Source organism: Geotrypetes seraphini, chromosome 4, assembly GCF_902459505.1.
Source record: "Geotrypetes seraphini chromosome 4, aGeoSer1.1, whole genome shotgun sequence".
NCBI lineage: Eukaryota > Metazoa > Chordata > Amphibia > Gymnophiona > Dermophiidae > Geotrypetes > Geotrypetes seraphini.
In genome coordinates, this window is record NC_047087.1 from 120937143 (window position 1) to 120953582 (window position 16440).

A 16440-nucleotide genomic window follows, 5' to 3' on the forward strand; every position below is an offset into this window, starting at 1 on the left:
CCATTATGTATTACCTAATTTCATGACAATTCTTATGTAATCCACCTATATATGTTGTAACATCATGACAATTCTTATGTAATCTGCCTTGAACCGCAAGGTAATGGCAGAATAGAAATCACTAGTGTAATGTAATATACTTACCCTGGTAAGCTCTTTTCCAGTAGATAGGTGAGACATTACATTACATTACAGATTTCTATTCCGCCTCAACCTTGCAGTTCTGGGCGGATTACAAAAGAGACATCTGGACATTTCCAGGATGATTACAAAGAGACTTCTGGACATTTCCAGAAGAGTTACAAGAAGAGGAAAATTTCCAGAAGAGTTACAAGAAGAATGGTGTAGTATAGTTTAGGGAATGGGATACGGCAAGGAAGAATGGGCTATTCCAGTGGATATACAATTCGGGATGCTGTACAGATAGGAGATAGTGCAGTTTCAGTATATATACAGTTAGGGAAGCAGTTGACAAGCTTCGGCTTTGAGGGGAAGGGTAACTGGTGAAGGAGGGAGGAAGGGGGAGTTACACTGAGGGGAATCCAGGTTGGAGTTATGACATCTGTATAAATTTTTTGAATAGATGGGTTTTGATTTCTTTGCGAAAAGATTTGAAATCGCTTGCTGTTATCAGCAGGTTGGAGATGGCATGGTCCAGTTTCGCTGCTTGCGTCGCAAGTAGACTGTCAAACATCTTCTTGCGCTGGGTGCCTTTGAGTGGGGGGTAGGTAAACGGAGTCTTAGATCTTTTTTGTCTAGCGGCGAGGTTTTGGTTCAGGTGGTTGTTTAGGTAATTGGGGGCTGAGCCATTTATTGCTTTGAATAATAGACAGTATAATTTGAATTGGATTCGCGCTTGTATTGGTAACCAGTGTGAGTCTAGGTAGGCAGAGGAGACGTGGTCAAATTTTCTTAGAGAGTAGATCAATCTGAGTGCAGTGTTTTGGATTGTCTGTAATTGTTTTATCATTGTTGCAGGGCAAGGCAGGTATAGGATGTTGCAATAGTCCAATAGACCTAGTACTAGGGATTGGACTACGAGCCTATATTGCTCTTTGTCGAAGAATTTTCTGATTTTTCGTAAATTGCGCATGGTTAGAAATGCTCTCTGGGTGGTCTTGTTGATATGGGCCTGCATTGTGCAGCATCTATCTATTGTTACTCCCGGGAGTTTAAGGGTGGGTTGTATAGGAGTTTATTTCTAGTTCTGTGGTGGAGGGGTTCTTATCCTTTTCGAGTAGAAATTTTGTTTTATCCCTGTTCAGTTTTAGTTTGTGGTCTGTCATTCATTTTTCCACTGCTTGTAGGGTTTTTTCCAATTTTTCTATAGAAGTGGGGTCAGGAGAATTGAAGGGTAGAAGTATGGTGATGTCGTCAGCATAGTTGAAAGAGGTTACATTTAGGTTGTCTAGAATAGAACCCAGGGAGGATAAAAAGAGGTTGAAGAGAGTAGGTGAGAGTGGTGATCCTTGAGGTATTATCAGCTGGTTTCAACACAGCAGCAAAGAGGGGCCACTCTAACGCTGTCCTCTAGTGCCAAGACACTTGAGAAGGAGCACGCCAGGCTCTGAGGGAATTGTGTTTTCTTTCATCTCTCCTAACTGCTGCTCTTCCTGAGGATTCTATCAGCTGGTTTCAACACAGCAGCAAAGAGGGGCCACTCTAACGCTGTCCTCTAGTGCCAAGACACTTGAGAAGGAGCACGCCAGACTCTGAGGGAATTGTGTTTTCTTTCATCTCTCCTAACTGCTGCTCTTCCTGAGGATTCTATCAGCTGGTTTCAACACAGCAGCAAAGAGGGGCCACTCTAACGCTGTCTTCTAGTGCCAAGTCACTTGTGAAAAGCACACCAGGCTCTGAGGGAATTGTGTTTTCTTTCATCTCTCCTAACTGCTGCTCTTCCTGGGGATTCTATCAGCTGGTTCAACACAGCTTTCCCTGTCCCTATATAACCTGTATAGCTTGTATAGCCTGCTTATTTAACTTGTACAAACTGCATGTCCAGCATGTCATAGATTGTTATAAACTGCACCTATAGCCTGTTACCGCATGTAAAACCACATGTATAGCCAATAAACGCCTGACCCTGACCCTGTTCTAAGTTCTCATATAGGACACTATTCAGTTGCTAAGTGCCTGACCTTGTTCAAAGTTTCTTAGTTGACATTATTCAGTTGCTAAGTGCCTGTCCTTGTCCACAGCTTCTTATAGGACACCATCCAGTTGCTAAGTGCTTTCAATGTTAAGGGACGAGCGCAATATTTAAGCCCTCTCCTTTACCTCTATACTAGTTCCATCAAGGTATGCTAAGTCTGTCTAGTCCTCTCTCTACCTAGTTGTCTAGATCCTCTTCTTGCTTAGATACCAAGTTGCCTAGCTTTCCCCCCCCAAAAAAAAATAAATATATATATATATATATATATTTTCACAACCCAAAAGCTCACCAAAGGCTCACCAACCTCTCACCATGAAGCCACCCTCGTGGCCCTTTCTCCTCCTACTTTGCTTTTCCCTCAACTCCACCCTCTGCGTAATACCTCCTTCTCCTGATCTTCTCAATTCCGCAAATACCAATAATATCTGCCCTGGCCTCAAAATCCCCACGCTGATTCACACCAGACCACATCCTCCCCAAAAAAACCCCCGAAGAATCAACCATGCTTCTTTAAAGTCTGTTTCCACTACCAATCTCCCCAACCTTGCCTCTGACTCACTCACCCCAGTCCCAATGCTTTATTGAAACGCAAGATCCGCTTGCAACAAGATTCAAATTCTGAAGGACCTACTTGAAGATTCTGACCCTGGTTTCCTATGCATCACGGAATCATGGATTAAAAAAGATGACCTATTTACACAAAATGAACTCTGCTCCCATTGCTACCAAGGTCTCTTTTCACCTAGATCTAACCGTAAAGAAGATGGCTTGGCAATTCTCTACAAATCCTTTTTCGATGTTCAGCTCCTCGAAAGGGGTTGCCACACCTCACTAGAATACATGCTTGCTTCCGTCAATGATGAACTTCACCCTCACCCACTGGGCATCCTGCTCCTATACCGCCCACCTACCCCTTGGAACAACTCCTCCGAACTCGTCCTTGAAACTATAACAAACGCCTTCCTCAAGTTCCAAAGATTATTGATCATCGGAGACATCAATCTCCATCTAGACGACATCACCAGCAAGGATACGATTGAACTTATTAGCTTCCTCAACTCCCTTGGCCTCACCCCCCCTGCACCATCCCCAACCCACGAAAAGGGGCACACACTAGACCTCATTAGCTTCCTCGACCTTACCGCTCACAAGATGTCAATTGACGACACTCGCTGGGAACATGTCCCCTTGTCTGACCATTTCCTAGGGGCTTTCTGTCTCCCCATCTTTATGTCGAACCTTGGGGCTCCACCCCATATTTCCAACCCCATTACCTTCCGCAAAAAATCACAAGCGATCTGTTCTGGTCTAAATTTCTCAATCTATTCTCCTCTGCCCCTAAGCCTGCAGATTCAGGTACTAATTGGCATAACTGGGTCACTCTCTCCAAATCCACCTATCTTTCCCTCGCCCCCCTTTCCACTAAATCCATCTCCTATCCCCGCAAGGCCCCTTGGTTCCTCCCATATCACAGAGAGCTAAAACAGAAATGTCGAGCTCTGGAGCGCATATGGAAAAAATCAAAATGTCCTATAGACAGATAGTCCTGGAGAGTCAATATCAAGCTGTACAATACAGCACTAAAAAAGCAAGAAAGAACTTCTATGGTGACAAAATCTCCAGGTCCAACAATCAAAGCAGTACTCTATTCAACATCTGGCGCTCCCTAACATCCAAAAGAGACCCCACCTTGCTCTCCTTCTCTCCCTTAGCCGATGTTCTAGCAAAATTCTTCAACGATAAGGTTTCTTCCTTGAGATGCTCTTTCCCTCCTTCAGTCTCTTACAACTCCCTAGTGCCCACCGATTCCACTCCCACCCTAATGGTCTCCAACCCTATCCCAGCTGACAGATCCTGGACCACCTTTGAGTGCGTATCTGAATCCCTGGTCCTCAATCTCTGCCTCAAACTGAAATCCTGTAATTGCTCCTTGGACCCATTCCCCTCCTACCTATACGAGAACATTCCCGCTCAGGCTATTTCTTCTATCACCATTCTCATAAACAACGCCCTTCAGTCGAGCCATTTCTCCCCAGAAATGGGTCATATCGCCTTGACCCTACTACTGAAAAAATCTGATCTTGACCCTTCCATATCATCCAGCTATCGCCCAATTGCAAATATCCCTCTCCTAACCAAGATGCTAGAGTCCATCATTTCTTCCCAACTCTCATCATACTTAGAGAGATTCTCTATTCTTTTACCCTATCAATATGGCTTTCGTCCTAACTTCAGCACCGAATCCCTACTGTCTTCCCTGATTTCAAGGGTTCAACAACTTCACTCTCGAAACAAGTTCGCCATCCTCCTACAATTTGACCTTTCCGCTGCTTTCGACGTTGTTCACCATGATATTCTTGTTTACCAACTCTCTGAGATAGGTATCAACTTCACAGTCCTAGGTTGGTTCTCTAAATTTCTCCGCTCTCGTTCTTACATTGTTAACATGAATGACACCTCATCCTCCACCTGGAAACCGAATTGTGGAGTCCCGCAGGCTCTCCACTATCCCCTATCCTTTTCAACATCTATATGTCCTCCCTAAAACTCCTCCACCTATCCCACCTTGACACAATTTACACTTATGCAGACGACATCCTCGTCCTCCTCGAGACCGATTCGAACCTCACCGATCTGTCTAAGAACATATCCTCTTGTATAATGAACCTACAATCCTGGGCCCACACTGTGCAAATGAAATTGAATGAGTCCAAAACAAGACTTCTTTGGCTCGGTCCAAAACTAGATCACCTACCCACCTCCATCCCACTACCCTCTGGCTCCTCTCTGCAGCTTGAGTTCTCGAGCAAGGTCTTGGGCATCATCATTGATTCCACATTGTCCTTCAATGACCACCTCCAATCCTTGGTAAAAAAATGTTTTTTTCAGCCTTTACATGCTGAGGAAAGTTAGATCCTGCTTCCATCAAAAACATTTTACCCTCCTTGTCCAATCCATCATCCTCTCCAGATTGGACTATTGCAACTCTATCTACTTAAGCCTAACTAAGAAAAACCTCCACAGACTCCAACGGATTCAGAATGCCGCGGCCAAGCTCATCTTCACTAAAAATAAATTTGACCATGTCTCCCCGCTCCTGGCCAAGCTCCACTGGCTTCCGATAATCGCCAGGGTCCACTATAAATGCACCTGTTTAACTTTCAAAATCCTATATGGTATCCTCCCTCCCTTTATCCCTCTTTCTTGGAATTCCTCAATCCCTAATACCACCAGATCCTCCCACAAATTAATCCTTTCCCTCGCTAAAAGGCATTTCCCACACAGGAAAGCTATGGACCTCCCTCCACTTCAAAATCACTGAGCTCTGGAACAACCTTACCTCCCCTCTTCGGAACTTGAGCTCTCTCCAAGTTTTCCGCAAACATCTGAAAACCTGGCTTTTCTCAAAAAATGTAAGTCTCTCTCCAACTTAGGAATCAAGGAAACTCTTATATCTTGGCATCCCAAGTCCTCTAAATTTTTTTTCACACTTCTACCTCTAACCCTCTGTTGTAGTTCCTTCCTATTTCTCCTACTGTAAACCGCGTAGAGCTCTACGAACATGGAGATGATGCGGTATACAAACCTAAGGATTAGATTAGATTAGGAGTTGGGATCCTTCACAATTGGAGTGATTATGATTTATCCTAGGTGCTGTGGGAATTGACCTTCAGTGAGAGTAATTTGGATCCATTGCATGAGGCTGGCCCTAAATTTGGGGGTGGCATGAGTTATCAGATACGAGGGGCAGTGGTTCAGGTCGCATGAGGCTTGACTGTATTTTTTGTAGAGTCGATTCATTTCTGTCCAGTTTACTGCAGGGAATTCGGTCCAGATCCTGTCTGCTGCAATGGCTTTTCCTATTGGGGAATTTGTTGTTATCTCGACGAGGTGGGGTCGTGTGTTATTGAAGATAGTCCTGATTGTTGTAATCTTGTTTTTGAAGTGGTCTGCGAGTTGAGAGGCTGTTGGTGGGTGCTTTCCTTGAGCTGCTAGGTAAGGTTTAGTGTCGGTGAGGTTTTTTACTAGATTGAAAAGTTTTTTTGAGTCTATAGACTCCATGCCTACCAGCTTGGAGTAGTAATCTTTTCTTTTTTCCTTGAGTTTGGTCTTGTATTGTTTGATTAGACTTCTCCATGCTATTTTGGATTGATCTTGGTTATTTTTTTCCAGTTTCTTTCCATTTGTCTGCAGTGCCTTTTGAGTTGGAGAAGTTCGGCGTCAAACCATTTGTCTGGTTGTCTGCAGATTTTGTGTTTTGATTTTATTGGAGCTAGCTCATTTAGAATTGTTTCGCTTAATGTTTGCCATTGCGGTATGAATTCTTTGGGGTCTATGGATTCGATTGCGGGATCTGCTTTGTCCCAGAATGTGGTTGGTTTGATTTTTGGATGTGTTTTAATGGGGGATTTGTGGGTTTGTGTTTATAATTGCATTGAGCCCAGTTGATATTGAAGGTGTATTTATAATGATCTGATCAGAGGGAGGGGTTCCAGGATCCGTTTGAGATGTGGATTTCAGGTGTGTGAGGTTGTTGGGTCATGAATGCAGCAATATCTAGTTGGTGGCCTTTTTCGTGTGTGGGTTGGGGGTTGAGTATTTGGTAGGATAGTGTTTTGAGGTAAGCGAGTAGGCTTTCAGTTTGATTGGAGGTATGGTGTTCAAGGTGGAGGTTGATGTCTCCTAGTAGTAGATTATAAGTTGATGTTAGTGAATTCTGGAAGATGAAATCTTCAAGCGTATATTTTGTAGCGCTCCATTTTCCTGGTGCTATATAGCAGAGAATACAGGTTATGGTGTCTCTGAATGTATCACCAGATATTTGGCAGGCTAGTAGATCTAGATCTGGTGTAGTGTGTTTTATGTTGTACTTTTATGTTGAGATTGTTTTTGGCTAGAATTGCTAATCCTCCCCCTCGCTTTTTTTCTCTGCAGACTAGCTCTACTTTATATCCCTTAGGGCAGAATTCTGTTATGCAAGGGTCTGAGTCAGATGTTAACCAGGTTTCAGCTAGGAATAGGCAGCCCAGTTGTTCTTTAATTATCCAGGCCTTTAATAGGTCTGCCTTGGGGCATATCGATCTTATATTCATATATGCACAAGCTATTGAGGTGTAAGTTGTATTGGGATTGTGGGTGCATTTTAGGTGGAGGAGGCTTCTTGGTTGTGGATGGGTGTTGTGGGATGTTGTTCTTGGCTTGGGAGGTGGCCTTTTTCCCCAACTGGGGGGGGGGAATGCTTTTATAAGTGATCGTTGAACAGTCTATCAGATTTCTGGATGGTTGGGGTTTTCTTGAAGGTTGGATGTGTCTGTTGGTCTCTGTCAGAATTGGGATGGGGAGATGTGGTATCCAGATGTTTTCCATTTTGTTAGGAGCAGGAAGAATAGTAGGAGGGCGAGCAGGAGTTTTTTTGCGCAGGGTGTCATTTTTTGATTGTATGTGGGGGGGCGGATCTTCTTCAAGATGTATCTGTGTGCTGGGGGGGAAGTCTTTTAGAAGGGCTAGAGCTAAAGGGGTTGGTTGGTATGCGATGTAGGAGCTTTGTTTGTAGTGCAGTGGAGCTCTTATTGGTTGGGATTCTGCTGTGCTCTTATTGTGAGTGCAAATGTGGGGGAGGATTGGCGGTGTTGAGCCTGAGATGGGTTTTAGTTTTGAGATTAGGACTTGAACGGGGAAGAGCATAAGTTGTCTCCTTACCTTTTTGCTCTTCTGGTGGTGTTGCAATTGAGTTTGCTTGAGCGTATGTTGGTATGTCTTCTATTGGGAGCGTTGTGTTGTTCGGCATCCTGTGTCTCTTCGTGAAGTCGCTTTGCAAAGGCGCGTGCTAAGTACTCTCACGCTCTGGTGCTGGGCCCTGATGGAGTGCTGGTTTCAGTCGGCTCTGCAGTCTTTTAAGCAGGATCCCCTGCTGGCTCGGGGAGGGGGGGGCGGAGCAGTGCTCTCACGCTCTGGTGCTGAGCCCCGATGCTAGTTTTGGTCGGCTCTTCTAGACCATAGGGTTATTTCCCCATACCCGCATGCTGCAGAAGGGTTCCACTCTGAATTTTTCACTCTTCCTCCAGTGTACTTCACAGACTAGTTAAGCACCCTTTAGAAATCAGTACCCAAGCATAGAGAGACACCCCCATCTGTGAAGTAAAGGCACCTGTAACAACAGGCTAAACCACTGTTCTGCTCAAACCAACTAAACAGTACCATTAACCGTCAACATAGGGCTCAAAAGAGCTCTGAACTACTCCCACAACAGGTTGAACATATGCACAAATTCTTCCTAACCTCAAAGGGCTGACCGATCTCCAAGAAACCGATTGGAGAAGCATAAGGAGACTGAATTCTGAATCTGAAAGCAGGCACAGCAAGGACATGGTGGGGGGGGTCGAGAATGTCTCACCTATCTACTAGAAAAGAACTTACCAGGGTAAGTACATAATCTCCTTTTCCAGTGCAATAAGTGAGACATTCTAGACCAGGGGTGTCAAAGTCCTTCTTCGAGGGCCGCAATCCAGTTGGGTTTTCAGGATTTCCCCAATGAATATGCATGAGATCTATTTGCATGCACTGCTTTCATTGTATGCTAATAGATCTCATACATATTCATTGGGGAAATCCTGAAAATCCGACTGGATTGCAGCCCTCGAAGAAGGACTTTGACACCCCTGTTCTAGACCATAGGGACGTACAAAGGCAGTCCCCCAAAAACAGCTTGGGAGGGCTTGCTGCACCGACCCTTAAGACCGAGGACTCAAAGGCCAAGTCCTGCCTGGCAGCAAAATCCACTCTGTAGAACTTGGCAAATGTGTGAAGAGAAGACCATGTTACTGCCCTGCAACATGGAGGAACAAATCTAGCTTCAGACGACAAAGAAGCCACACTCCTGGTAGAATGTGCCTTAACCGGTCCGGGGACTGTTTCCCAGCAAGAATGTAGGTGGACGAAATGGCTCTAAGGATCCACCTGGAGATCATGGCCTTAGAAGCGGGGGCACTGTGCCGAAGAGAATGAGTCAGCACAAACAGATGGTCAGAAAGGCGAAACTCGTTAGTGACTTCCGAATAATACAGCAGCACCCTATGCATGTCCAACTTCTTCAACAGTCGATCCTGATGTTTGGAACCTGTCGGCTGAAAAACAGGCAAATACACTTCCTGACTGATATGGAAAGCTGAAACCACCTTCAGCAAAAATGAAAGAACTGTCCGTAGAGAAACTCCAGGCTCTGAAATTCGGAGAAAAGAGTCTCACTTCGAGAGATTCCACGGGTTTAAAGACACTGTCTGTGTTTCCACCACCTCTTCTGGGAGTCTGTTCCATGCATCTACTACCCTTTCCATAAAAAAGTATTTCCTCAGATTTCTCTGCAGCCTATCACCTCTTAACTTCATTCTATGCCCTCTCATTGCAGAGTTTCCTTACAAATGAAAGAAACTCGACTCATGCACATTTATATTATGTATGTATTTAAACGTCTCTATCATATCTCCTCTCTCCCGCCTTTCCTCCAAAGTATACAGATTGAGATCTTTAAGTCTGTCCCCATACCCCTTATCATGAAGACCACACACCATTTTAGTAGCCTTCCTCTGGACCGACTCCATCCTTATTATATCTTTTTGAAGGTGTGGCCTCCAGAATTGTACACAATATTCTAAATGAGGTCTCACCAGAGTCTTATATAGAGGCATCAATACCTCCTTTTTCCTACTGCCCATACCTATCCCTATGCAACCTAGCATCCTTCTAGCTTTCGCCATCACCTTTTCAACAAGACAATGCCTGCAATTCTGAAATCCTATGGGCAGAAGTGATGATTAAACAGTCTTGATGGTTAAATCCATCCCGAAAAGGCTCAAAGGGAGTTCTGGCAAGGCCAGACAGTTAAGGTCTCAGGCCAGGAACAGATTCTTAATGGGCAGCCAGACTCAAAGAGCCCCCTTAAAAAAATGTGCAACATCTGGATGCATTGCCCCCAAAAAACCAACTGTCCTGGTGACAAAACAGGACAGACCAGCCACCTGGACTCGCAGAGACACCACCATGAGGCCCTAATTCAGACCAGCTTGGAGAAAAGCAAGGACCCTTAACATCAGAGCCAAATAAGGGACCACCCGCTCCTGGGCACACCAGTGTCGGAAGGACTTCCACTCCTTAGCATAGGCCAACACCATGGACGTCTTCTTAGACCTGAGAATCGTAGCTATCACAAGCTCTGAATAGCCTACCGGGCCCTGAATGAGAAGGTCTGGATAGACGCTCAGACGCAGACTGCATCCCAGACACAGCCACATCAGACCACATACCACGGTCTTCGAGGCCAGTCAGGAGCTACCAGAACAATGCGCCCGGGATGAGCCACAATCCTCTGAAGAACCCGGCCAAAGAAAAAAGATGTATAGAAGAACTTCCTGAGGCCATGGTTGCATGAGTGCATCAAGCCCTTCAGTTCCAGGCTCGGATCTGCAACTGAAGAAGCATGTCGCCTTCTTGTTTCACCCCGTGGCCATGAGGACGAGGCAGAGCTGCCCCCAGCGCCTCACAATTGCCTGAAATGCTTCCTGCGACAGAGCCCACTTGCCCAGATCCAGAGTCTGACGGCTGAGGAAGTCTGCTTGAATGTTGTCCACTCCGGCCACCTGCGCTGCTGTCAGGAGATGACATTCCACCCAAAGAAAAAGACGGCGGGCCTCCTGAGCTGATGGAAAGCTCTTGGTTCCTCCCTGATGATTGACATAGGCCACTGCCATCACAGTGTTAGAAAAGACCCAGACTGCAACTCTCTCAAGGCCAGACGAATGGCCCGGAGCTCCAGATGGTTGATCGACCATTTGCTCTGTGGAGGAGTCCAACAGCCCTGAAGCGGACAACGATTGCAGTGAGCTCCCCAGCCCTGAAGGCTAGCATCTATCGAGACCACAATCTAGGAGGCAATGTGCAATGGAACTTCCTGGCAGACTGAGGACAAAGCTACCAGGTCAATCGCTCTGGTCTCCAGAGTCCACAGCAGGCTCATCCCTAAGGCATCTTGGTGGGGCGCCCAATAGAGAGCAAGGCATTCTGAAGAGGACGCATGTGTGCCCTTGCCCAAGAGACAACATCCAACATGGCCACCCAGGACCTGCAGGTAGTCCCAAGCCAAAGGGGCCGACCTTGGGTAAATCACTCAGTCCTCCATAGCCCCAGGTACGCTAGATAGATTGTGAGCTCACTGGGACAGATAGGGAAAATACTTGAGTACCTGATTGTAAAACCGCTTAGATAAACCTTGATAGGCGGTATATAAATACCTAATAAACTTGAAACTTCTTCAATAGCTCCGAAATCTATACACACAGTTTCTGTCTTGGAGCCACGTGCAGGTGAACACAGCCCGCCACTGTATTGAAAATAACTCCTAGGTATTCCAGCAACTGCGAGAGCATCAGATGGCTCTTCTTGAAGTTCAAAATTCAGTAGCCAGTGGCAAAGTAAATGAGACACAGTTGTACTTAGTTTCACCGACCTTGATAAAGATAAAGCGAAACAACTCAGGGCATTAGAACGAAAATGGAGAAGAAATAAATCACAAGAAAATTTGAAAAGATGTAAAGATCAATTGTCATACTACAAAACTAAAATAAATTTAGCAAAAACATCTTTCTACTCTAAAAAGATTGAAAACACCAAAAACTCTTCTGCCCTTTTCGCTATTTTAAAAAGTCTTACAGCTCCCCAAAAAATAGAAAACCCAGAACTAGTAGACAGACCAAAGGCACAAACCCTAGCAAATTACTTTGTAAACAAAATTCATAAAATTAGAGAAAACATTAACTCAAAAGGCAACCATAATGTAGATATGGAACCAATTCCAACTTTACCTATAACAAAATGTACCACTTTTCAAATACCATCTTTGGAGGTTCTCAAACAATTGTTACAAAGCATCAACATCAAAGGTGCAGATTCTCATTCAATTTCTCCTTTCTTTATAAAATGTTTCTTTACCTTCTTTGGTCCGTTCATTCAGTCAATGATTGAAAATAGTTTAACAACAGGGATTATACCAAAAGAATGGAAAGAAGCAATCATCCGTCCAATAATTAAAAATCCTAAAGACTCAATCTCATCTGAATCGAACTATCGACCAATTGCCAATTTACCATTTCTCACTAAGTTAATAGAAAAAGTTGTTTTTAACCATTTAAGCAACTTCATTGAAAAAACTAATACATTACATCCTAACCAGACAGGCTTTAGAGCCAACTATTCAACAGAATATTCGATAATAGGTCTTACAACCAATATTCAATGTTACTTGGATCATCATAAATCGGTTCTCCTGATTTCACATGACCGATCGGCAGCATTTGATACCATCGATCACCATTTACTCCTTAATAGACTATCTGCAAGTGATATCTCAGACCAAGTTTTAAATTGGTTTAAATCATATTTTCAGGACAGGTCATCTAAAGTTTTCTTCAATGATACATCATCAAGTACTTATACAAATTCATATGGTACACTCAAGGTTCTATCTTGTCTCCTCTTTTATTCAATATCTTCCTAGCCCCTTTCTTACATTAAGCCAATCCATAGGATTTTCTGTTTACGCTTACGCAGATGATATCCAGCTTTTACATCCAATAAATACTGCAGATCCTAATGAGATAATGAACATAAATAATAAGTTAAAACAAATTAGTCAATGGTTAAAAGACAATATGCTAGCCCTTAATCCATCTAAATCTTCAATAATGTTCTTGCCATGGAAAAAAGACATCACATTTGCAGCACAAATCTATTTGGATAATTTTCCACTACAAAAAGTAACAACAATTAAAATATTGGGAATATTATTGGACCACGAGCTATCCTACCATGATCAGATTAGTTCCGTAGTTAAAACTTGTTTTTATAAACTACGTCTCATTAGATCTTTAGCCAAAGTTCTAGAACCTAAAGCCCTTAATGTGTTAATTCACTCTTTGATAATTTCTTGGCTGGACTACTGCAATACACTGTACCAAGGTATAATACAGAAAGAAATACAAAGGTTACAAATCATACAAAACACAGCAATAAAAATTATTACTAACTCCAAAAAATATGATCATGTCACTCCTCTCTTGCAAGAAGCACACTGGCTACCGATTTCACACAGAATAACATATAAAATCGAGCTATTAACATTTAAAATTCAGAAAACTAATACGCCCATATTTTTATATCGATATTTAATACCTTATTTCCCAGCCAGATCTCTTAGATCTGCTGATCAGTATTTGCTGTCCATTCCATCATTGAAAGTAATTGGCACCAGAAGAACCACAACTTTCTCTATCTTGGGACCCCAGCTTTGGAACAAATTTCCATTTTTTTTGCGCGTTGAAACTTCCTTAGAAAAATTTAAAAGCAAACTAAAAAGCTATCTTTATAAAGATGCATATGAAACCTAGATCAGATAATCTCTTTGATTTTCTATTATCATTTTAGATCAAGTCTTTTATTTTAAAAAACAACAAAAAAAACAACAAAAAAAACCCCAGTTACTTTTAGACCAAGTTTCTGTAAAACCTTTTAATATTCCTCCTGATGTTGTTCTTCCCTAAATGTTTTTTTCTTTATGGTTATTTTATTTTAAACAAATGTAATTTATCCTTGTACTCCTTATGTATCTTCAAATAACTATAGATAAGATTGTATGTTTTTATTGTTTAAATGGTTGTTATTTGTCCCCCCAAAATTACTATTGTTAAACGCATTGAATTATTTGATATTGCATTCAAATCAAAATTTTAATAAACTTGAAACTTGTAAAGGGGAGAGATCACCAGGGAATCCACCATCGGCTGTCCAAAAAGTTGCTGACACTCCTGTGCCAATGCATACAAGTGGGACATAGTTCTGGCATTCCGCAAAGGGCCTTCCTGAGAGTCAAACTGCTCAGACAAAATAAAACTCATATTCGGATGCCAGGGAAAGGTTGCAGATTGCGAGCGCACACTACAAAGCCAGGGAGAAGAAGTAGAAGAAGTGGGCTGGGCGTTCAAGCTCAATTCCTGCAAAGATTCAGCAATAAGATCAGGTAGCGCCGCAAACTTAAACAAACGCACAACAGCCAGATTGTCTCCAGGATCCGGAGCTCTCAAGGGATCAGCGGATCCAGCACCCAAGTCCAGATACCCCAATCTGGGAAGTGCTGCACAAATGATCAGCGAGGTCCAGATCTGCTGCAGGATCCCCCCGAACAGGGAAGGAAGGAGGAACAGCTCTTGCAGGTGAAGGCGAAGAGACCCCTGAGGGCACCCCACCGCCCAGAGACGTAGCAGGGGGAACAGAAGAGCACCCAGCAGCCATACCCCTGGTTTGAAATTCGGACCACAAAAATCTCATGAACTATGAATGGGTATCTGGTCCCTGGGGCACAGAGTCACCCTTAGATGACTTAGACTTGCATTTCTTAGGCTGCGGAGGGTCCATCTCACTGCTGACAGAAGAACCTGCAGAACCAAGCCCCGAAGGCAATGGTGGCCACCCCAACGAGCTATCTGAGTGTGGAATCACCTGCTTCTATGAAGTTGAGGCTGAACCAGTAATCACTGTCCCCCCAACAGCGTCACGTGGCCCACAAGGACACTCCAAAAGCGCTAAACCTGCACAAACTGCACATGAATCCACAAGAGGAGACCCTGAGGACTCCATCCCAGCATTTTTCCAGGCAAAAATTCCAATTTCCAAGAAGCAGGGAAAAGTAGAAAAAAAGATCGCTAAAAATCCAAGATGGCTACCAGCACCGAATTCACACCAACAACGCACAAACCCCTCCCCCCCCCCCAAAAAAAAAAAACCCACACTTCCCAAAAACCAAAACCAGTGATTTAAGGATTTTTCAGGTGGGGGAACACAGAGGAACACTGGAAACTACAGAAAACCCCTTAAAATTAACTATTAAAATTCATTATTGGAGTCTTGTCAGCTTGTCTGTACTCACTGATACCTGCTTCCAGCCTTTTCAATAGCCGGTTCAGAATTCACTGCCACAATGCTGGGAATGTTTCCTCCAAGCTGATCTTTGGGCTGCCAATCAGACTCCACTGTCTGACGATACCCCCATCCCTGCGGACCACTGGATGCACACCAGGATGGGTGGAGGCGCGAAAACACAGCCAGTATACTGCGGAACACCACTGAGCCCCTAAGCATACCAAACAGTCTGTGCTTGACCCACCACTTAACATGGAGTGAGACTAGGTCAGGGATGGCCCTAAGCTCCAAAGAACACTGGCTAACATGTTCCCCGAAGGGATCGGCCTGTCAGCTACAAACCGAAGTATGTGAATTCTCAAGTAGGCAGAGCTTCAAATCCAATGAAAAAGCAAAAATAACCATGAAAACAATTAAAATGTGTCAAATTAAAAACAATAAAAGGAGAGCAGAACACACACAGCTGCAGTATGCATGCAGAAGGGAAAGACTGCTAGAGGGCGCTAAGCTAGTATGTGAAGTACACTGGAGACAGAGTGAAAAATGCAGAGTGGATCCCTTTTGCAGCATGTGGGTATGGGGAAATAATGCCATGATCTAGAATGTCTCACCTATTGCACTGGAAATGCAAATTTATCTTATGCATTTTCACTGTGAATATCCTGAAAACATGTCTGGCTGTGGGGTCACCAGGACAGGTTTGCAAATCACTGCAACAGAGAAACTTAAGTATGCTTTAGTTCAGGCCATTCCAAATCTGTTCATCAAATAAATTTGTATACACTGGATCTTCAATGTACGTAGATTTATCTCATACATATGGTTTGTGGATAATCTGAAAACTCAAATGGCTGTGGGATCCCCAGGACAAGTTTTAGAAGCCCTAGTTTTATCTACAGCCCACAGTTTTCCATATGTGCAAAATTAGAGAAAACAGTATATTGATCTACATTGTAAAAATTTAATTTGATTATCAAAGAACTCACCCGGATATATCCATCTGTTCCAATAGTGATGAGCTCTCCTTCATCCAGCACAAATTGATTAATGGAGCCAACGTGACATACTCTTTTTCCTTTTCGACATATCTCAACTTTGATGAGGCCCCCTTCCCAGAGAAGCATGTTGCCCCATTCTGATCCAGAAATCACCTTTCATTTGGACAGAAGAGAAAAAAAAAATCTTAGACCTGCTGCAATGTATTCATACAAGTCCTTGGGATTAGTTATTGTTAGAAAAAGAATACCAGGATTGCTGGACCATTTTTATCTGATCCACTGTGGCAGTTTTTAAGGTCTTATGATGGTGAAAGGGGTGTCATA

The 16440-nt window shown here is 43.5% G+C and overlaps 1 protein-coding gene across 2 annotated transcripts in view; it reads right to left on the reverse strand.

Annotated features, from left to right (window-relative positions):
- CFAP44 (cilia and flagella associated protein 44) overlaps positions 1-16440 on the reverse strand; it is a 553092-nt gene that overhangs the window by 431321 nt on the left and 105331 nt on the right. For both annotated transcript variants that reach the window (XM_033943382.1, XM_033943381.1), the window contains exon 8: positions 16105-16269. In XM_033943382.1, the coding sequence (XP_033799273.1) occupies positions 16105-16269 (165 nt within the window). The remainder of the gene's footprint in view (positions 1-16104; positions 16270-16440) is intronic.